At 35.6% G+C, this 22,590-nt stretch overlaps 2 protein-coding genes and 1 pseudogene across 3 annotated transcripts in view; all 3 read right to left on the reverse strand.

The window, feature by feature from the left end:
* The window catches only part of LOC107731334 (hippocampus abundant transcript 1 protein-like), a 12,570-nt gene extending 3,169 nt beyond the window's left edge, over positions 1-9,401 (reverse strand). The window contains exons 1-8 of the mRNA XM_016542388.1: positions 9,109-9,401; positions 7,299-7,394; positions 7,026-7,088; positions 6,815-6,942; positions 2,844-2,958; positions 2,543-2,761; positions 345-458; positions 143-214 (exon numbers count right to left, since the gene is read on the reverse strand). Coding sequence (XP_016397874.1) covers positions 143-214; positions 345-458; positions 2,543-2,761; positions 2,844-2,958; positions 6,815-6,942; positions 7,026-7,088; positions 7,299-7,394; positions 9,109-9,186 — 885 coding nt within the window. The 5' untranslated portion in view covers positions 9,187-9,401. The remainder of the gene's footprint in view (positions 1-142; positions 215-344; positions 459-2,542; positions 2,762-2,843; positions 2,959-6,814; positions 6,943-7,025; positions 7,089-7,298; positions 7,395-9,108) is intronic.
* A 2,852-nt stretch (positions 9,402-12,253) lies between these two features.
* On the reverse strand, positions 12,254-16,676 carry LOC107731335 (protein ABHD14A-like). 2 transcript variants are annotated; one of them, XM_016542390.1, is made up of 5 exons: positions 16,508-16,676; positions 15,889-16,160; positions 13,125-13,240; positions 12,785-13,020; positions 12,254-12,695 (listed from the first exon to the last, which is right to left on the reverse strand). In XM_016542390.1, exons 2-5 carry the CDS (start codon positions 16,158-16,160, stop codon positions 12,513-12,515), a joined length of 807 nt encoding a protein of 268 aa, XP_016397876.1. In that variant the 5' UTR covers positions 16,508-16,676; the 3' UTR covers positions 12,254-12,512. The 2 variants fall into 2 exon arrangements, with proteins under 2 accessions (XP_016397876.1, XP_016397875.1); XM_016542389.1 differs by lacking the exon at positions 16,508-16,676 and adding an exon at positions 16,441-16,484.
* Positions 16,677-19,122: 2,446 nt separating this feature from the next.
* Positions 19,123-22,590, reverse strand: part of LOC107731315 (hyaluronidase-2 pseudogene) — an 8,963-nt pseudogene continuing 5,495 nt past the window's right edge.

The following is a 22,590-nucleotide window of genomic DNA, read 5'->3' on the forward strand; positions in this document are numbered from 1 at the left end:
TGCAGTTCACTTGGAACCTCAACCGAGGTGGTACTAAAAAAAGTACCAGGTACTGTACCCAGTGGAAACCCCCCAAAAGTGAACCGTACCGAGCCGTACCGTACCATGCAGTGGAAAAGCGCCATAACAGAAAAATACTGACCTGTGCAACAATAGACAGCAATCCTAGAACAGCAATGAAAGCTGCAACACTTTCAGGTGAAAATCCCATTATCTGGATAAGAGGATAAAACAATAAAACTAACGGAATTTTGATAAACCAGACTTGCCCCAGTAAACACAGTTAATTAAACAGCAAGTTAAATATTAACCACAGAGATAAATGAAATCCCTCCCTTGCTGACCTGTTGCAGATAGAGGAAGAAGCTGGAGTATTGCCCAGCCTCAGGCAGATACGACAGGAACACTGTTATACAGATGAGCAGAACCGTCGAGTCCTGACCCACCTTCCTCAAAGACTGTAGAGAAAAAGAGATTGATGCTTAGAACCAAACTGGGTGGGAATGTCATTTTTTTTTAAACACTCTTCTTGATTTAAGAATAGTTCCAATTGTAAATTTCATCAATATTTTAAAAGGTAATGTGGATATTGGATATTTAATTGTGCAATAAAATATTACTCATATTTTTACATCCAACACATTTAAGATTTAAAAAAATCTTTAACATTTTTAAGAATTTAAAATCACGGTAAAGATAATCTATTAAAATGGCATGTATTTAAAATGACTGGTTTTAGTTTTTAGTGTTTTAAATGTATTTAAAAATTGCTAGAATTTTAATACCAGTCATTTATTAGTTTATTTGTCAATAAAATATAAAAAATAACAAATAATTACACTGGCTATTTTACTATAGACACATCTCTATTTGTACAAATACTGCACACGACACGTGCTAATGCAGTTTGAGATGAAAAAAATCTATTAATTATTACGCAATAAAATTAATAGAAAAATAATTAAACTTAACTAAACTATAAATAAATATTGTAATTTGTAAGTATATAAAATAATACAAATTAAACAGCTAAAACTACAAAAAAATGCAAAATAAACATATTTACACAAAAACTAATAAAAAATTACTACCATTAAAAACGTACTAAGATTCAAATTAAAATGAAAAATCGGAATATAAAAACTCATTTTAAATATTAATAAATACTACAACAATATATAAATAATATTCAAATAGAACTGTTTTCAGGGCATTCAAGAGATACATTTCACGACAAATGCATTCGGATATACAAACTTTGCAAACTTGAACATTAAAATTAAAAACTAAATTAGACAATGAAAAAAAAATGCACACACACACACATATAAATATATATATATATATATATACAGGTGCATCTCAATAAATTTTATTGGTTTTTGTTAAATGTGAGCCAAAATCATCACAATTAAAAGAACCAAAGACTTAAACTACTTCAGTCTGTGTGCATTGAATTTATTTAATACACGATTTGAGTTGAATTACTGAAATAAATGAACTTTTCCACGACATTCTAATTTATTGAGATGCACCTGTATATATAAAACAGTTCTTTCTGGTCCTTGAATCTGATTGGCTGAGAGCCTTTTCCAGGAGTGCGATATTCATAATACTTTACATAATACAGTGAGCTTTTAATACAGTAATACAATAAGCTTTTAATTAAGCAACTCAACGTTCCTTCGTTACTAGTTCTAAAGTGACGTTTTCGAATTAGTAACGGAGGCTTGAGCTCAGCTGTTAAACTATCAAACTGAGATTTGAATCCGTGGCGGAAGGAAGTAGTTCTGCACAAAAGAGCTGTGCAATATGGCTGTATATCGGCACGCTGTGATTACCTGCAGCCAAATCAAAGCCATATCGCACGGCTACGAGTGTGATATTGCTCATATATATATATATATATACGCATACATACACATATATATTAAACTTATTGGTTTATTGGAAGACAAAAATCATTATAAAAAAACCTAAAAGTTATGGCACATACACATGCTGTATTAATGCCGTTTGAGATGCTTCGCTTTGCATTCGTTTATGTGCTTTGAGCCCACATGCGTAAAAGCCAACCTTAAAATGTGTCTTTAAGTTTGGCATGACGGTACTAACCAATCAAAACCAAGAATAATGTTGTGGGAAACTACAGCAGACTTCAGAGGGACTCTTTAGAACAACCAACGTGTCAAAACAGCCTTATATGACATGCATGCACAAAACTCCATTATGTTGACACATCATGCTGTTGAGGGGAAATGGGCGTAAAAAACTTTCCCTACAGAAAACCACACAGGATATGAGCGAAGTGTTAAGTGCCGTCCTCTGTTTTTAAAATGCACATTTCCAGCCAACATTCACTTTACCAGTTACTATATTTGCAATGCAGTTAATGTCCGTAATGACATATTTCCAAATAAAACTGGTTATTCGGTAGGGAAATGCTTTTATCCATTGGTAATTGATTGGACTGTGAAGCGAGGATTGAGATATTATTGTACCGATCATTTTAAACAAGCTCAAAACGGTCAAATCTACTCACAGCAAAGGGGTCTGCTTGTTCCCATGAGATTGGGGCGCCCCAGGAGGCTGGTCTCATCTTTTCCGGAAGCGATTCGGGCACGGCCACCAGGATAAAGCAGATGTCCAGCATAGCAATGGCAGAAGCCAGAACCACTACCAGACTGTCTCCATAGACCTGACTCAGATACGCGCCGATGGCCGGGCTTATCACCAGACTCGCCGCAAACGTGGCCGAGACCTTTCAGAGAAGGAACAGAGAGGTTAATACAAAACAAAGGGGCAAAAAGAGAGATGGCATTGTGTTGGCCGGTTATACGTACCATGCCGTAAGCCATACTGCGCTCATGCTCTTGGGTGATGTCGGCCACATAGGCGAATATAACCGAGAAGGTAACGGCAAACACTCCAGATACAGAGATAATGGCAAAGTACCACCTGAAAAACAACAGGAACACTTTTAAATCTTTGCAAGCATGAGATTTAAGATGTGCATGTGTAGTACAAAATAGAAACAAACCGATATATCAGTGAGACTAATACTTGGGCTTTTTGAGATGATCTGTATTGGCTGTGAACCAATATTACAATCAGTATATTACAATAAAAATAATGTATTTTTGTTGTTATTGTTGTTTGATTAAAAAAAAAAAAAAAAACTTTTTATTGAATTACATCTTGGATAGCCTAAAGGTTACATTTTCAGCTAATTTTAATTTTGGGGTCAACAATTCCTTTAAGGTAAGACTTGTATGTGTCAGAAAAGACAATCCAAACACAGCCTCAACTGTTATGTTCATTTGGCAATGTTGTCCTTTCATGTATGATTCATAAATGTGACATCATTAAGCTCACACAAACAGTCCTATCTTTCTGTCTGAAACACACGCGCACAAACATGCACACGCCTATGCAAAAACTATGAGCGCATTGCACTGCGGTAGTTACAGGACGTATTCAAACCCAGTCATCCTAGTTTCCACAAACTCAATCTGCATAACTGGCCTTTCCACGAAACTCCTCCCTGAACAATTCCATTCATTTCCACCAGGAAACACCTTGGCAGGGTACAGCTGTTAACTGATCTGAAGTCAGTGTTTTCTACAGATCTGCGGGCGGTTAGGAAACTGAACTGATCCCAGATGAGAAGTGCCACAGTGGAAGACGCAGCCGGTTCTGCCGCATGCCGTCTCGATTTCACTGGTGTGGGGAGAAACGTAGGCAACAGCAGATCAAATACAAGCATGCTGAAAACTAAATGACTGTTGCCCAATCTCACAATACTCAAGTCTCACATTCTTTGGTCACTACAAATATCTATAATTTGTTTACTGGGACTAAGGAGTCACCACACCATGGCATATCCTGAGGAATCAGAGGGAAAGCAAATGTGTGCGTCAATTTTCTTGTCTAACTAAATGAGCAAAAAAAAAAAAAGTTGACATAACTAGCCTCGTGCATAAGTGCCAAACTTCTGCAATCGCATGGTGTTCAAATGAAATGCACGGGCAGCAAACTTTAATGAGAAGAGTGCTTTGGCAGGTGTGTGGAGCCAATTTAATCAGCTGTAATGTTTGTTGCAAAGAAACAAACAACATTTGCATCGCCAGATGCAATACCTCTGCTACAACTTCTCTACCTCTAAAAAAAAAAAACTTCTGTAGGCTCCAAAGGGGGAAGAAAAACTGCAAAACTACAATTCCTCAAAACGTGATGATAATTTATCCGTTTTCATTATGTCAAAAGAACAATATGAATTTTGTGTACATCTTATTTGCATCTTTTTCAATTAAGATGAAAAAAATATTTGAGATAAATTAAATAGTAAATTAAATACTAAAATTACTGAAAATAGAACATAATAACAATGAAATAAAAAATAAATTAAAGATAAACTGATTTTTTTTTTATTACAAAAGCATGCAACTAAACTATTACAATTTGTTTACATCTCATCTTTTTAAAATTAAAATTTTAAAATAAAAAACTTAAAAATCAAATACTAAAACGACTAAACATGATATATCAAATAATGAAAAATATATAATGTAACAATGAAATAAAATAATAACAAAAATAAATTTAAATTTAAATGTTAAAATATAAAAATTTAAGCTAATTCAAAACATTAATATTATAACAGTATATAAATAATATGAAATTAACACTGTTAAAAAGATACGTCATGATGAATATATTCAGATATCCAAATCAAGTCAACTTAAATATTAAATCAAAAATAAATAATTAAAAAAAACTTATTTAACTACATTTAAATTTCTTTTCCTAAATTTCATAAAAATGAATATACAAATTTTTTGTGTCCAAAACCAAGAAACACAACGTACCATGGGCTGATCTTCAATAAAGGAATTGGAGCACACGTGAAGAACACGGTGAGTAAAAGAAACGATTTCCTTCCCCACACGTCTGACAGAGCACCGATCAGAGGAGCGCTTAAAAACGACAGCAGACCCTGCGAACAAAAACACGCCGCTTCTGAAACATGAACTAGACTAGATTATCAGGATGTTAACTGAAGGATGTTAAAGATGATACCTTGACCCCCTGAATCAAGCCATTCATGAGAAACGTGTGTTTCGGGAATGTTTCATGAAGAGCCTGCAGACACATGAGACACAAAACATCAGTTATGACGCCAATGCAAGTTTGAAGCTTTCTTACATGATCATATTACCCAATATAACAACAGAGACATAAAGTGGGTTCCTAACACCCGTAACATGAAATGAACGTCACCTGATATGAAAATAACATCTTGATTTAACACAAAAACAAGCTTATTTTTGGTTCAAAACAACCGCAACTTACTCCCAAAGTAGGTGCTGTCAGCAAACCCCAAGCGAAGAACTCCAGAAATATGACGATGACGGCATGATAAACGCTAGGAGAACCAAAGCCTTGAGGCTGAAGAGAGAAGAAATATGAATTTTGTGTACATATTATTTGCATCTTTTTCAATTAAGATGAAAAAAATATTTGAGATCAATTAAATAGTAAATTAAATACTAAAATTACTGAAAATAGAACATAATATAATAACATAATGAAATAAAAAATAAATTAAAGATAAACAGATTTTTTTTTTATTACAAAAGCATGCAACTAAACTATTACAATTTGTTTACATGTCATCTTTTTAAAATTAACATTTTAAAATAAAAAATAAAAAAACTTAAAAATCAAATACTAAAACGACTAAACATGATATATCAAATAATGACAAATATATAATGTAACAATGAAATAAAATAATAACAAAAATACATTTAAATTTAAATGTTAAAATATAAAAATTTAAGCTAATTCAAAACATTAATATTATAACAGTATATAAATAATATGAAATTAACACTGTTAAAAAGATACGTCATGATGAATATATTCAGATATCCAAATCAAGTCAACTTAAATATTAAATCAAAAATAAATAATTAAAAAAAACTTATTTAACTACATTTAAATTTCTTTTCCTAAATTTCATAAAAATGAATATACAAATTTTTTGTGTCCAAAAACAAGAAACACAATGTACCATGGGCTGATCTTCAATAAAGGAATTGGAGCACACGTGAAGAACACGGTGAGTAAAAGAAACGACTTCCTTCCCCACACGTCTGACAGAGCACCAATCAGAGGAGCGCTTAAAAACGACAGCAGACCCTGCGAACAAAAACACGCCGCTTCTGAAACATGAACTAGACTAGATTATCAGGATGTTAACTGAAGGATGTTAAAGATGATACCTTGACCCCCTGAATCAAGCCATTCATGAGAAACGTGTGTTTCGGGAATGTTTCATGAAGAGATAAACTGATTTTTTTTTTATTACAAAAGCATGCAACTAAACTATTACAATTTGTTTACATCTCATCTTTTTAAAATTAAAATTTTAAAATAAAAAACTTAAAAATCAAATACTAAAACGACTAAACATGATATATCAAATAATGACAAATATATAATGTAACAATGAAATAAAATAATAACAAAAATACATTTAAATTTAAATGTTAAAATATAAAAATTTAAGCTAATTCAAAACATTAATAAATATTATAACAGTATATAAATAATATGAAATTAACACTGTTAAAAAGATACGTCATGATGAATATATTCAGATATCCAAATCAAGTCGACTTAAATATTAAATCAAAAATAAATAATAAAAAAAAAACTTATATTTAACTACATTTAAATTTCTTTTCCTAAATTTCATAAAAATGAATATACAAATTTTTTGTGTCCAAAAACAAGAAACACAATGTACCATGGGCTGATCTTCAATAAAGGAATTGGAGCACACGTGAAGAACACGGTGAGTAAAAGAAACGACTTCCTTCCCCACACGTCTGACAGAGCACCGATCAGAGGAGCGCTTAAAAACGACAGCAGACCCTGCGAACAAAAACACGCCGCTTCTGAAACATGAACTAGACTAGATTATCAGGATGTTAACTGAAGGATGTTAAAGATGATACCTTGACCCCCTGAATCAAGCCATTCATGAGAAACGTGTGTTTCGGGAATGTTTCATGAAGAGCCTGCAGACACATGAGACACAAAACATCAGTTATGACGCCAATGCAAGTTTGAAGCTTTCTTACATGATCATATTACCCAATATAACAACAGAGACATAAAGTGGGTTCCTAACACCCGTAACATGAAATGAACGTCACCTGATATGAAAATAACATCTTGATTTAACACAAAAACAAGCTTATTTTTGGTTCAAAACAACCGCAACTTACTCCCAAAGTAGGTGCTGTCAGCAAACCCCAAGCGAAGAACTCCAGAAATATGACGATGACGGCATGATAAACGCTAGGAGAACCAAAGCCTTGAGGCTGAAGAGAGAAGAACCAGAGATGTCAGCCATGGTGAAGAAACAAACCAGTATTATTACATATCCTTTAGAGCTTCGGATTGGTTTTGACACCAAGAGATTACATGATTAGGACTGTTTGAGGCCTAATCTATCAAACTAGAGTATCAGACGTTTTCGTGACCTGAATCATGCACCTGTTTTTTGAGCGCCAACCAGTGCAGATTCTGGCTTATTTTGTGCTGTATAAGATAAAACATATCCAAACAACCTACAATTTTAATAAAACAAGCAAAATCGCAACTCTTGATAACCTGTCTGCTTCTGTCATGGGAAAAAGCCAATCGTTTCTGGCAACATGTGGGTGGGTTTATGAAAATTTCAAGCAAATGATCTACAACTCAATGGGACTGACCACATCTGCACATGTGAGGGGCTCATTTGAGTTTAAAGCATTTTAGACAAATCACTGACCATTACGATATTTATCATCACTGGCCTATTTGTAAAGACATGGCTGTTTTCAGGCAGTATTGTTATTGTTCACTGAAACGATTTCAAAATTGCTTTCAGTAATTGGAATAGAGATCAAATAAATAAAATATAAATATTAGATGAAAAACAAACGGACATTTAACTGAAATAAAATAAGTGTAAGTACAAAAATTACTAAAACTTGCAAAAAATTAAACATAAATATAAAAAAAACAATAAAAATGACAAAAGCACATAACAAAATTACTAAAACTTTACTAACAAAAATGACAAATATTTACTTGGCAAGTACAAAAATTATTAAAACTTAAAGTGAAATAAATAAAGCTAAATAGAAATATAAAAATGGCAAAAGCACACAACTAAAATTACTATTACTACTATTACTAAAAGTTAAAAATGTTGCCTTGGGGACTAACTGAAATATATTAAGTTTAAGTATTAAAATTACAACAACTAAAATACTAAACATAAAAATAAAATAGAAATATTTACACAAAACATAAAAATTACAAAAGCTCATAATAAAATTACTAAAACTTACTACAATTCAAATAAAAGGCTAATTCAATTAATATTAATAACTGATTTTAAATTAAAAAGCTAATTCAAAAAGTGTATATATATTCAAAAATATAAAGTATATAAAAAACACTGTTTTCAGGAGATACATTTCGTGACAACTAAATTTATATCTAACCCTTGTAAACTTAAACATGATCATGAGTTGTCTGACAGACTATATACTTAAATGACATATGAAGTTTCGCATATCTACCCTTACAAATCAATACTGTGGCAGTACCATAATAACATTAGATGATAATAGCATTGTACTTTGATAATTATCATGGTACTGATTGACTACCATATCCATGTAAAAAAAAAAAAGGTAAAACTAGGTGTAGCAATATTAATGAATGTTTATACTGTTTTGTTTGAACGTCATCATAATAGTTAAGTCTGTAACATTTTTAAAGGCATCTAGTGTGTCATCAAACCACCTGTGCATTCATAAAAACACGTATGATCTTCAGATTTATGTGTGCTGATGTGATTTATTGCTCTTTACAGGAAGTAAATATTGATGTTTACAGCCTTGAATGTCAGTTACTCCTCCAACGCGTGCTCAAAGCATTTCGTCTTTCAGACATTGACATAATACGTATGTATATGCTTATTTAAGACTTAAACCTCCGTATCGGATGTGTTTGTTGCGGTTGAATACAGAAGCCACTCACCGTTCCTCCATCCTTGATTATGATTTTCTTCGCCAGTAACAAACTGCGATTCACTCGCTTCTTCTTTTTCTGGGTCATATTATCATCTTAGTTCTTCACACTAGGTTAAAATCGGCTTCGTTTTAACGCGAACGCATGTGTATGGATGTGGAGTGGGACACAGAGGAGGAAAGGGGGGGGGGGATTTTAGCAATTTTCGGCTGTTTTCGGTCCATTCAGTTTCGCATCATGTACACGGCAGCCATCTTCCCGAAGAGAGACTCATGGTGTGCATCATGACGTCGGCATCATTCGATTCCGCCTGGCCACGCCCACACACAATGCGCACACGTGGTCAAAACACGAGTAAAGAATCATTAAAACGCTTTTTTGCTTTTTTCCGGTATTTTAAAAATTATATTTTATTATATTCAAAAAAAATTATATAAGCCATTTTCCTTGTTAACTTTACTTTTTCCTGTAGATTTTTTTTAGCTTAATTTTATCATTTCTCTTTTTTTATTTTCTTAGAAGTTCACGGAAATAACTATGATAATAATATAACTCTAAAATAGTTACTATAATAACAAGCTAGTTCATGCATTCATGACCTCTAGACTGGACTATTGTAATGCACTGCTAGGTGGTTGTCCTGCATCCACTATAATAATAACACTATAATTATAATACTATTCTAACAATTATACTACTATTACTCCTATTATATGTATGTGTCAAAATGTATAATCTTTCATTGGAAAATTTAACATTTTATCAAACTTTTATAATTGCCTTAATCTTTTAAACAACTGAGAAGATAGTGATCAAACTACATTATATGAAAAGTACCAGTTAATTTCAGCTAGTCAAGAACAAATGTATACTCGCATGCGTTATAGGTACGGTCTCTGACAGACATCATGTTGAAGCCACTCAGGCCACCATGTTCTTCTTTAGTCAAAACATCCATTAGTGTGGGCTTTCCGTGTACTCCCTGGACCCCAGTGCTTCTCGTAAATACCTCAGTGTATCCTGCACGTTATTTTTTCACAGAAATCAATTTTGTGATATTCATATAATGTGGATTTGAAAGCAGAAGGATTGTAAGGTAATATTTATTTATTACCCAGCAAGTATTCATTGAAGTGATTGATGCCCTTTAGTGTTATGTTAATGTTTTTAGTTCTAATATTCCAACCAACAGCCAGTCTAAGTTTTTGACAGAGAGTTAGGGTTAGAACCCGTGCGTGAGGGCTGAGTTTGAATTTTGGGCATTATAAAACGTCCTGGAGGCCTTTTGAAATGTTTATTTTTATTTTTTGAGTAGTTCATTATACTTCTTTTACAGAATTAAGTTTATTTCGTGGTTTAGTTCATATTTATATATTTTGCATTTGATAAACTTTGACTTCATTTAGTGCACTTGAACTTATAGACCCCTTACAATCATTAAATCACAAACGCCAAAACATTCATGTTAATGAACTTTATTTTGCATTGAACAAAAGCATGTTTCATGGCTCTGCACAGTACCATGCATCCCTTCAGGTTGAAGATTCGGGATGTCAGAAATGGTGGTCAGAGGTGCCTCACTGTCCTCTAAAACATATTCATATTTATAAGCTATAAACAAACAAAACAACAGACCACAGCACATAAATACCACACACACATTACGGTTTCTGTCATGTAGAAGCTTTAAGTAATAAATAATAAATATGTAATGAACACCTACATTTTTAGGTGTGGCAATGTAATACCAGCACCATTTAGTGAACACTTTTTCTTCTCTGCAGTCTCAGGAAATTTTCTATTTTTTAATCTAATAATAATCTGAATAATCTACTGCCAGTACGAGTCTGACAACTACTGATAATGAAAAACTGAATTTACAGGCGTCCAATACGGCAACTTGTGTCTCTATTTGTGCACTTCTAAAACCATATGGTGAGTCATTCACACACTTACATGCTACATTCAGTAGTATGTATGTGCCAACTGCTGGTGTGAACACTCTATATGATTTCACTCGATGATAAGACAAACCTATTTGAGCCAAAAATAAGAAACAGTTTTCTTCTCTGAGATGTTCTTGTAGGATTGATGACTTCTGTCAAGCATATTTGAGATGGAGGGTTATGACCGTCATGACACTGATTTTTGGCATTATGTGACTCACGTTGTTACAGAAAACCATGACAATCTTATTAAAAAACAATCCTCATACAGGAAACCATGGAATTTCTATTATAGGGACAGCCAAAGACCAGAAAACATGACACCTGAGTTACCGGAACAATCCTCAGAATGGAAACCATGTTATTGGAAGCAACTGTCAGACTAGAAACCATGGCTACTGATTCACAGGAACATTTCTTAGCCTGGAAACCATGGCAATTGTGTTACAGGTACATCCCTCAGAAAGAAGGCCATGGCAACTGAGTTACAGGAACATTTGTCAGAGCAGAAACCATGGCAACAGCGTTACAGAATAACTCTCAGACTGGAAACCATGGCAACCATTTTATGGGAACAACCCTAAGATAAGAAACCACGACAACTGCGTTACAGGAACATTCCTCAGACAAGAAACCATGGAAACAGCGATGCAGAATAAACCTCAGAAAGGAAACCACAGCAACTGAGTTACAGTAATATTCTTCAGACTGGAAACCATGGCAACTGAGTTACAGGAACATTTTTCACCCTGGAAACCATGGCAACCGCGACACAGAACAACCCTCAGAAAGGAAACCATGGCAACTATGTTACAGGAAAATCTGTCAGACCAGAAACCATGGAAACAGCGTTTACGGAATAACTCTCAAGACTGGAAACCATGGCAATTTTGTTCCAGGAAAATCCCTGGCAACAGCGTTACAGAACATCTCTCAGAAAGGAAACCATGGCAACTATGTTACAGAAACATCTGTCAGACCAGAAACCATGGCAACAACATTACAGAATAATTCTCAGACTGAAAACCATGGCTATTGTGTTGTTACAGGAACATTCCTCAGACTGGAAACCATGGGAACAGCATTACAGAACAACCCTCAGGCTGGAAAATTTTACAACCTTCGGACAGGCCATTATTACAGGCAACAATGTCAAAACTGATAAAAGGAAATGTTTACAATCTACAAAAGAAGCTTTACTATAGTAATTCTGCAGAAGTTTTGTTTATTTGATATATTATAATATCTAATCTCTTGATGGTGCACGCAGGGAAATTATAAGGAGTGAGCAGATGTGGATGGCTGATAGAACGTTCAGGTGTTGTGTTACGTTTCAGGACTGGTTTTACAGCTACACCGCAGTCCTGTTCATCATTTTCTTGTCTCGCATCGGTCTTTTTCTTCAACCAGTCTCTTCCAAAGTCTTTTTCACGTGTTTGTTTGACCTGTTCTCACTCTCTCCATCCCTCATTCGAGTTTGCTGAGGAAGTCGAGCAGAGTGCGGTGGAACTCGCGGGGTTTGTCCATGTAACAGGCGTGCCGCGCTCCTGCCAGCTTCACCACGGTGTGATGAGGCAGCTGAATCAGGTTCTTATGAGATTGGGCGCCCAGGTTGGTGTCTAACTCTCCATATATGATCAGTGTAGGAGTCTGTCATACAGATGAGAAGTGAGAATTAAAACCGAACATTAAAATCAAGGAATTCTTAAGTGTGAGATGATTTGAAAGAAATACGGCACCTGGATGTCGCGGTACTGCTGTGGGGTGATGCCGCGGGTGCCCACGGGGGCGATGGGCACAAAGCCATGCAGCTGGGCGCTGTGTTTCTGGAGGAATGGCAAGGCGTAATGGCCGCTCATAGACGGGCTCAGTAACACCGGTGCTCGCACGCCCAGAGATTCCAGAAAACGCTTTAGCAGGTCCACGCGGCTCTGATCCGACTTTACAGACTCTGAGTCCGGAGAATTCCCAAAACCTGACAAGAAACAAGACGGTTTAGTGATCTGCTTTAGAAGTTTTTAATAAATCAGCATATCAAGAACATTAATAAAGTGAAATATAAGTTTACAGAGCTCATACCGGGCAGGTCGAGAGCGAGGGCCTGGTACCCATTGGACGCCAGCAGGCTGAGGGTGCCCAACTCCTCCCAAGTCTTAGAGGTGAAGGCCTGACCATGAAGAAGCACCATCTGCAGCCTGATGGAGAGGAGATACAGATGCTGAATCTTTACAGTTACATAAGAATAGGTCATAATATTTATATGCAGTATTTAGTAGTTCGAAAATTACCATGGTTACCATAGTTTTCATTAAAATACCACAGTCTATCTGTTCATCTACCGATCAAAACTTTTAAGCAACCAGCCAAAACGCCCTAGCTACCATTCAGAACATTTTAGTCACTGCCCAGCAACCACACGAAACTCTAGCACCTGCCTAGCAACCAGCCAGAAGGCTTTAAAGTCGGCATGAAATGGAAGTTGCGATTGTCTTTTCTTCTCTACTGTGACGTATATCCGAGTGAAACGGCATCTGAAATGAGAGGGGGGGACTTGATTTCGTCCTTCGGGACGGGAATTGATTGGATTGTTGGAAGTTTTGAGGAGTTGCTAACAAAATGGAGGCAGATCTAAATGCCAGTTTGCAGTTAGTGGTGGGGGATTTCGCTGAGTCTGCACTGGATTCACAGCCGGCACCCAAGCATGAATAAATGTTTTATTTATTAAGCATGACGATGACGATCAATGGCACAAAACATGCCTAAACAGCGCACACTCGCGCGCATGCAAGAGAGAGAGAGAGAGAGACTGCCTGAATGACTGAGCGCGTCCTCCATCAGGTTAAGTCATATTCATGAAAAAAATTAGTTTGCGATGTCCTAAGAGTAATGTTGTCGTAATATCAATGTTTAGGGTTAACGTACTCCCTCGTGACTGGTGTCAGTGCTATAAAGTGAAGCATCAGCTTCAGTTTTCCCCTGTCGTTTATCCCAGCGTTTACCCCTCACGTCACTAGCTCCGCCCTTACGCCATAGCTCGTGACCGAAAGAGAAGATGAGTCGTTTTGAGGGGGAGGGGAGGTTAGCGTTTTTGATTAAAGATTACGAGGGCACATAAATTTTTTTTAAATAATGCAGTGCACGGATAAATTATTTACAATAGACACTACAGTACAGGTGCATCTCAATAAATTAGAATGTCGTGGAAAAGTTCATTTATTTCAGTAATTCAACTCAAATTGTGAAACTCGTGTATTAAATAAATTCAATGCACACAGACTGAAGTAGTTTAAGTCTTTGGTTCTTTTAATTGTGATAATTTTGGCTGATATTTAACAAAAAACCACCAATTCACTATCTCAACAAATTAGAATACTTCATAAGACCAATAAAAAAAAAAAATTAGTGAATTGTTGGCCTTCTGGAAAGTATGCTCATTTACTGTACATGTACTCAATACTTGGTAGGGGCTCCTTTTGCTTTAATTACTGCCTCAATTCGGCGTGGCATGGAGGTGATCAGTTTGCGGCCTCTCTCTCACAGACGCACACACACGCGGAGACGCGAACAGAAACTTCTTGACAGCGCTGCACCGCGAATTTATCAGTAAAATAGTTTCGCAGCTGAACTGAGCGCGTCCTCCATCAGGTTAAGTCATATTCATGAAAAAAAATAGTTTGCGATGTCCTAAGAGTAATGTTGTCGTAATATCAATGTTTAGGAGTAACGTACTCCCTCATGGCTGGTGTCAGTGCTATAAAGTGAAGCATCAGCTTCAGCTTTTCCCCCTGTCCTTTATAAAATAAGAATTTTCAATTTTGATTTCATGGTGACTTTAATACTAATAATTTTTGCAGGTGAAATCAAGTCAGTGGGAATCCACATAGTCAGGAATTTCATGTGAGGGCGAAAGGTTTACTTCTGCAAAATGACTACAGTAAATTGATTTTGCGAGTGAACCAAGTTTCTCGAGAGAACACAATACTTCTTTGAGGGAACGCAATATTTTGCAAGAGAACACAAATGCCAGTGAGTGCAAACTTTATCGAGGGAAATGCAATATTTTTCAAGAGAACGCAAAAGTTTTGCAAGCTAAAGCAAGGTTTCTCAGGAAAACATTTGGCGAGAGAATGAAAAAGTTGTGCGAGTGAAAGCAAAGTTTGAAAAACACAATACTTTTGTGAGAGAACGCAAAAGTGCAAAGTTTCTCAGGGATAGACAATATTTTGCAAGAAAACTAAAGTTTTCTGAGCAAAAGTTTTCTCAGGGAAACACAATATTTGTTGAGAGAACAAAAAAGTTGTGCAAGCGAAAACAAAGTTTCACAAAAAAAGTTTTTTTGTGAGAGAATGCAAAGATTCTCAGTTAACAATATTTTACAAGTAAATGCAAAGTTTCTCAGGGCAATGCAATCACTTGCAAAAGAACGCAAAAGTTCTGCAAGTGAATACAAGATAAAATTGTTCTAAGTCAAAAAATTTGTGCAGAGAAAACTTTAGTAAATGATTATATGATAATTTTAGTATAATTTTAAAACATTAGGCTATAATCTTGTATTCTCCCTTACAAAAATTAACCATGGTTTCACTACAAATAAAACCAAAAAACCATGGTTAATAGACAAATTAACCATAGTTTAACCATGGTACAATGCTTTGCCCCAAAGACGTACGTTAGATTTTTAATGGTTATGAACTGAAGAACGAATCAGATTTACTATCCTATTCTATATAGAGCTTTCCAATTATGGCGTAAATTTGGAACGTGAAACTAATGTCTATCTATGCAGCTCAATACAGCCATTATATAACTATAGAATAGAACTTAAATGATAAAGTAACCTGACCTGGGCACAATCTGTAGCCCGGCGCTGTCCACAGGCAGAGCCTCTCTGAAGAAGAGCGGCGGGTCTCCGGGCAGCTGTCCGGTCCTGACCGTGATGTTGATGCTGTTTGGCGGCGGCGGAGGAGGAGAGGCGGCCAGACCCCTCCGCTGCTGCACCTCCAGAGACGGTTCCATGCTCCCCTGCCGCATGGAGGGCAGCAGCAGATACAGCAGCACGGTGGCCAGCAACACCAGCCCCAAAACCACCAGACGGTTGCGGAAGAAATTCATCATCTGCATGTAAACCCATTTAATTACAGCAGATGAAACAATCACACTCGGGTTAACCAGCTGACACGAGGAGCAACCATTCATCTCATTAATCGCAGCAGATTAAACCCCCAGACTCCATTTTAACTGGGTGACACGAAAAATAAACACGAAAATATCTGAAATGCATGATCGAATTTATAAAATACTTTAAAACAAGAGTATGCGTAATTACAATTTTTGTAGTTGATGCATAAAAGTCTACATCTAAGTAACGTCGCTGAGATAAAGTGCGCAGACGTACCGCAGCTGCAACCAACATGGCGATAAATGCAATAACATGACAGCTATGTCGTACATTTAGTACTTACCTAAACAATATACGAAACCCTGTAAATATCCAATAATCGATGACTGTCGGAAAGTTTGAGATTGATCATAATTCGCATGCAGTGATGATAGCGCAGCGTTAATGCGTCACCCACAATAATAGTTCCGTGTGGAAACGGGTAAACGCGTGCGATGGTTCCGATTCTTTTTAGTCGCGCTTGACTCATTCCTGTGGCTGTAAGTTAACCTTTCCTTGGAAATCTTTCAGAGTTGTTCCGAAATAATATCTCATAATAATAGGGCATGTTACTACACAATTGGAAAACTACTGAGCCTCTAAAGAGACATGGTGATAAGAGGAAAAAAGGTGAAGGGAGGAACAATTATATTGAAATACAATTGCGTTCGCTAGCAAAACTTGTTTGTGATGTAAATAATATGAGGCAGGAGAAAAAACGATATGTGGATGGTTCTTTCAGTCATCCACATCAACTCCGTATAATTTTTCTGCGTGCACCATGGATTCACTACAAATAAAGTTAAACCATGGTAACCACGGTTTTGCTAGACTAACCATAGTTTAACCATGGTATTTGTAGTAAAATTCTGGTTATACAAATAGTAATCAATGCACCAAAAACCATACACTTTTACTATAATAAAATCATGGCTAATTTTCCTAAGGGATAAATGAGATGTTATTTTTAAAAAAAACGTATGCAGAATTACTTTAGTAAATAGTTTTGATTTCTATTCTAGTCAAATACAGAGAGAACTATGTGCATTGTTCAGCAGAGCCCCATGTAATATTGTGCAAGATGACGTATTGGCTTAGACATGTGGACCACAGTCTGAGCCGCAGATTCCAGTATTATTCCCACACAGCAGCAAACACACGGAAGATCCCAGAGCAAAGAAGAGAGAGAGAATAAAAGGAGACTGGATGTCTGGTTTGAGTTATAATAACACAAGACGTTCTCTGTGCTGCCAGCCCGTAATGTTCCCTTTGGCACGGTCCGACTACCCCCTCAGGAGCGGAGCAGGACCTAGAAAACAAGAAACCAAGGGCTGGAAAAACTAGAGGAAAAGTGAACTAGCTAGTGAGGATGAGGGGAAAATGACGTTTAGAAACAGATTCCTAAATATGTCTCATAACGATTCAATGTTTCAACAAAAAATGTCCAGTTTAAATGAAACAAACCCCAGATTTTCAACATGGTTTCGGACTCTACTGGAGTTACTTTGTAAAAAATAAAAAAATTACAAGCAAGACTTTGCTTTTAAATATGAGATTTATTGTAAAAATATAAAACGAACACTTTCAGTCACCAAACACCTGATACAATTCAACCTGAACGCGATTGATCTTGTATAACTCACTTTATACGAGTCAATCTGGACAGAACAAGCAGAATTTGGTATCAAAATTCTATTGTATAAAAATAAAAATGAAGCTTTTAGGTGTAATTTTGCACTTGTGAGGTTCTTTAACACAGTCAATTAAAGAGACTGTTCACCCAAATATGCAATTTCTATCATTACCTACTTTGCTGTCCAGACAAGAAAGCAGTTTGTAAATGACAGAATGTTCATTTTTGGGTGAACTATGCCTTTAAAGGCACTACAACGACAAAAAAAATAACTACAGGAAAAACAAAACGCAGATTTATGATGGTGTAGTTGTTTTCCTGTGATGACACAAACTCTGAAAATACACAAAGCCTTTCCAGTTTATCCCACACGAATAAAGTTCAGCAGTAAAAGAGGCAAATCCTGCCTCAAAACAGATTTGTGAAACCCAGGCAGAAAAATAAGGCGGCATCTTTGCTTGTGTGAACCGCAGTTCGCTGATTTGACATGTACATGTTTTTGGCAAAAGTCGTCACAAGATTTTCAAAAATTCCTCACTATCCAGCAGTGGTCTAAGAAAACCTGTCAAGAACATGTCTGAAGTCATATTTCACCCCCAAATTAAAAGAAAACAATGACAAAACTTATATTTTGCATAAAGAAACCTAATTATAGGACCATTAAGATCCGTTGTGACATTTTCATCATAATTAAGCACATTTACAAACTGATTTCTTATCTTATTCTTATTACTGTAAAATTACTATAATGAGAATCACATTGAGAATCATGAGAATAAAAAAAAAAAACACGTTGGAATGCATTATAATTTCTAGGAGGAAAAAAAATCTAAATGATCCTAAAACAGGCTTTTAATTTTGGAGAGAAATCTGACATTTCATGAATTAAAATTTTAATTTAATATTAGTATTTTAACAATTTTTAGTATAATAATTTATAGCATAATATTTTAAATTGGCATTTTATATCTCATGGTAGAATTTTGTATTGCCTTTAATTTATTATGATTTAATTTCAAATTTATCATCATTTTCTTTTTTACTGTAAAGAAACAAATGCTATACTATAATGAGAAATCACACTGAAAATAGTAATAATGTCAACAACAACAACAACAACGTGTTATGAGAATTTCTGGATGAAAATGCACAAATGTCATGAAATCAAAAGAAAACCAATGGAAAAAATAATGAAAATGATCCTAAAACAGGCTTCATTTTCCTCATGCAAAATGTAATTTCTCTAATTTCTTAATTTTGGAGTGAAATGTGATATGGAAAACAGGTTTCAATCTAAGTGAGGTTTTAATGAGGCAGCAGCGTTCCAAGTAACAAAACATGTCCCTTTTAAGGAGCTGGTCCTGTGACACACAGCAGAAATAAGGTCACAACTGGTTTCACGCAGGTATGAAGGCAAAGAAACACAACCACATACATTTTTTTTTTTTATAAAAAATGCACACAGACAAGATCAAATTTCTTTCACGCATACACAAACATCAAACCTAGCCAAAAATCACAATTCCGCATGTCGCAGTTCAGCCTCCCATGCAGCAGGGGGCGATGCACTCGAACAAAAAAAACACACTGCTGTACATACAGTCCACAGAGTTAGCGTGCGCATTCAAATCCTCCATTTCTGTTCAAATTCTATCGAACAAAAGGCCTTCCTCCTGCTGACGTCACGCATTTCTTGACGAGAAGGTCCGGCGTATCGTCCTCAAACCACTTCTACTGAACTCCTCAGTGCAGGAACCCCATCAAGAGCAGCGGCAACAGCAGAACTTGCAAAAACGTGGTCCAGACGAGCGCAGCTCTATTCCCAGCATCCCTCTGGCTGCAGTCGCCACCGACGTACCCGTTATAGCACTGACACTGGAACTCGTCCCGTACGCGGCTCAGCTCTTCTTCTCCCATCTGGCCCGAGACCTTCAGCGTGTTTCCCTGCCGTTCTATGCTGTGGGTGTTCGGGCTGAGATGCAGGTACGTGTCCGTGTCGGGACGTTTGCGAAGGCAGCGGCCGCGAAATCTGCAGAGGTTTCGGCTGCACTGCTCAGCGGCCGACGTCACGTTGAGCAGGTAACGACCCAACGGCCCTCGCAGGTATTCATTAAGACTAGAACAAGCCGTCTGAAAGAAACGAGAGGAAAGAATTAATCGAATACCAAATTTTACGTACACTAGGTTGTAAATTAGACCAATATCTTTCGCAATCACAAACTGCTAAGAAGATTCATTGGCCAATATTTGACCATTTCATGATTAACTACTTTGGCTTATTTCTGCATTAGCATAATAAAAAATCAATAGAATAATGTTTGATTTTTTACAATTTTTGATTTAAAATATATGTATTTATACGAACACAAATATATATATTCATTTTAATATAATTATTTTAACTTTAATTTTCACATAAGATTAATATAAATTGTAATTTAATATTTTTTATATGATTATACATATATATATAAATAAACAATTTCTGTAAAATTTTTTTAATAATTTGTTTTTAAAGATTCAATTTAAGTGAATGTTAGATGATGATAAAATTTATCTAAAAGTAACAATAGGGGAAACTAGTATGCAATACACAAAAGCAAAAAAAAAAAAAAACTCTAATATTGTCTGATAACCAATATGGTATCAATATATTGTCCATCACTAAATAGACCTCACTATGGTTTTAAAAGACACCTCCACCTCATGTCGGGGTCAGTGTTTATTTTCTGATAATAACAGACTCATTGTACATGATCCCTTATACGTTTATATATCACTCTGCATTCTACGGAAGCCCTGAACTGCAATGTAAAAAAAAAATCAATCAATGTGGGGGGGGTGGGGGGGGAATAGTGTCTTAGTTCCTTCCTGAGCCTAAGTTCAAAGAGTTTTTCTCTCTTCAAACCTTTTTTTGTCTCTTTTCAAAACGTTTTTCTCTCTTCAAAACTTGTTCTTCTCTCCAAGAGCAACACAAGAGAGAGCGAAAAAAAAGATGGCTAGCTAACATTAGCATGCAGTACCAACATCGGCCACCAGTATGCATGAAATTAATGCTTAAAGGGGTCATATGATGCGATTTCAAGTTTTCCTTTCTCTTTGGAGTGTTACAAGCTGATTGTGCATAGATAAGATCCCTGAAGTTGCAAAGACTAAAGTCTCAAAACCAAAGAGATATTCTTTATCAAAGTTAAGACTGCCACCTCCATATTTCCAGCTTGTGGCACTGGGAAAACAGGACAGCAAGCAACTGTAGCGCATGTTTAGAATATACAGCTAAAAACAACTCTAGCTATTATACATGTCAACCAATGTATATAACCTGATTTCGTCTTGATTACGACATGCAAATCATTCGCGTAAATATATTATTCAAGGTTTAAAGTGGTTTAAGCATTAATTTCATGCATACTGATAGTGACACCTGGTGGCCGACGTTGGTACCGCATGCTAATGTTAGCTAGCCATCTTTTTTTCCTCTCACTTGTGTTGCTTTTTAGAGAGAACAAAGTTTTGAAGAGAGAACAAAAAAATTGAAGAAAGAAAAGGGTTTTGAAGAGAGAAAAAGTCTTCGGACTTAGGCTTAGGAAGGCTCTAAAGGCCCGTTCACACCAAGCACGACAACTATAAAGATAACGATAAAGATATAGTTCTAAAAATCGTTCTCAATATTAAAGAATAGCATAGTCCACACCACAACTATAACGATACAGAGGAACAATATCATTGTGATCACTTTCAAAACTATTTTTTTCCTATCCAACAATAAAAATAATAATGATTATTATTATTATTATAATTATTATTTTAAAATGCTAATTATTAATTATAAGATATAAAATATCATACAAAAATATCAACTGAAAGAGAATAAAAAAAATTTAAAAACACATTAAAACATTAGTCTTATTTTTCAAATAAAGCATACATTTTATAATGAACATTTTTCACAGATTCCGGTTTGCTGATTTGGGCTTACAATTACACTGCCAGAGTTCTCATTTTCATGTAATTAAACAAAATATATCACAGTGTTGTGGTGAGTTGTTGAACAGCGCCGTAAAACGTATATGCGGTTGCATTTGAGCTAAGTGTAATTAGTGTGAAGCTTTTACAGCAGAGTTTATTCAGACGAAAAATTCCTTCATAAGGCTGTTAATTCACCAGGTCATGTGACAAATTAAGAAACGTTTGTTATAGCTCAAGTGTAGCGTTTTTCTAAGAGACATGCTGGAAAAGCGGCTTGGCTTGTATTTTTATACCTGGCAGCATTCAGGCTCTCCGCACACGTCTGACGAACCCCAAACGCCAAACCTCAGTCATTGCCTTACAAACACAAGCACTCACTCACACACACTGGCAATCTGAGACCAAACACAAATAACATCCACACCGAAACACAGATACGTCCAGTAGCCGTTATGTGATCTGCAGCCTCCAGACAGACCAGAATAACTCTACAGACTACAAGGACAGTTTTACAGACGTGTCATGTGACCAGCGGTGATGTCAGTATGAACGTTTAGTTAAGGTCTGCTAACTAGGCATAGTATGATTAGATGTTATTGGGCGTTCACTCTAAGACACAAAATTATTACAACGATTTTTATATTTATTTATTTATTTATTTTGTTTTTCACAAATTGATAGCTATAATTTATTTTGAAAATTATATATATATATATATATAATCTCATTATACATTATTATAAATGATATTAATATCATGTATATATATATATATATATATATAT

This window comes from Sinocyclocheilus rhinocerous, unplaced genomic scaffold (assembly GCF_001515625.1).
Source record: "Sinocyclocheilus rhinocerous isolate Xijiao unplaced genomic scaffold, SAMN03320098_v1.1 scaffold3173, whole genome shotgun sequence".
In the NCBI taxonomy this organism is placed as follows: domain Eukaryota; kingdom Metazoa; phylum Chordata; class Actinopteri; order Cypriniformes; family Cyprinidae; genus Sinocyclocheilus; species Sinocyclocheilus rhinocerous.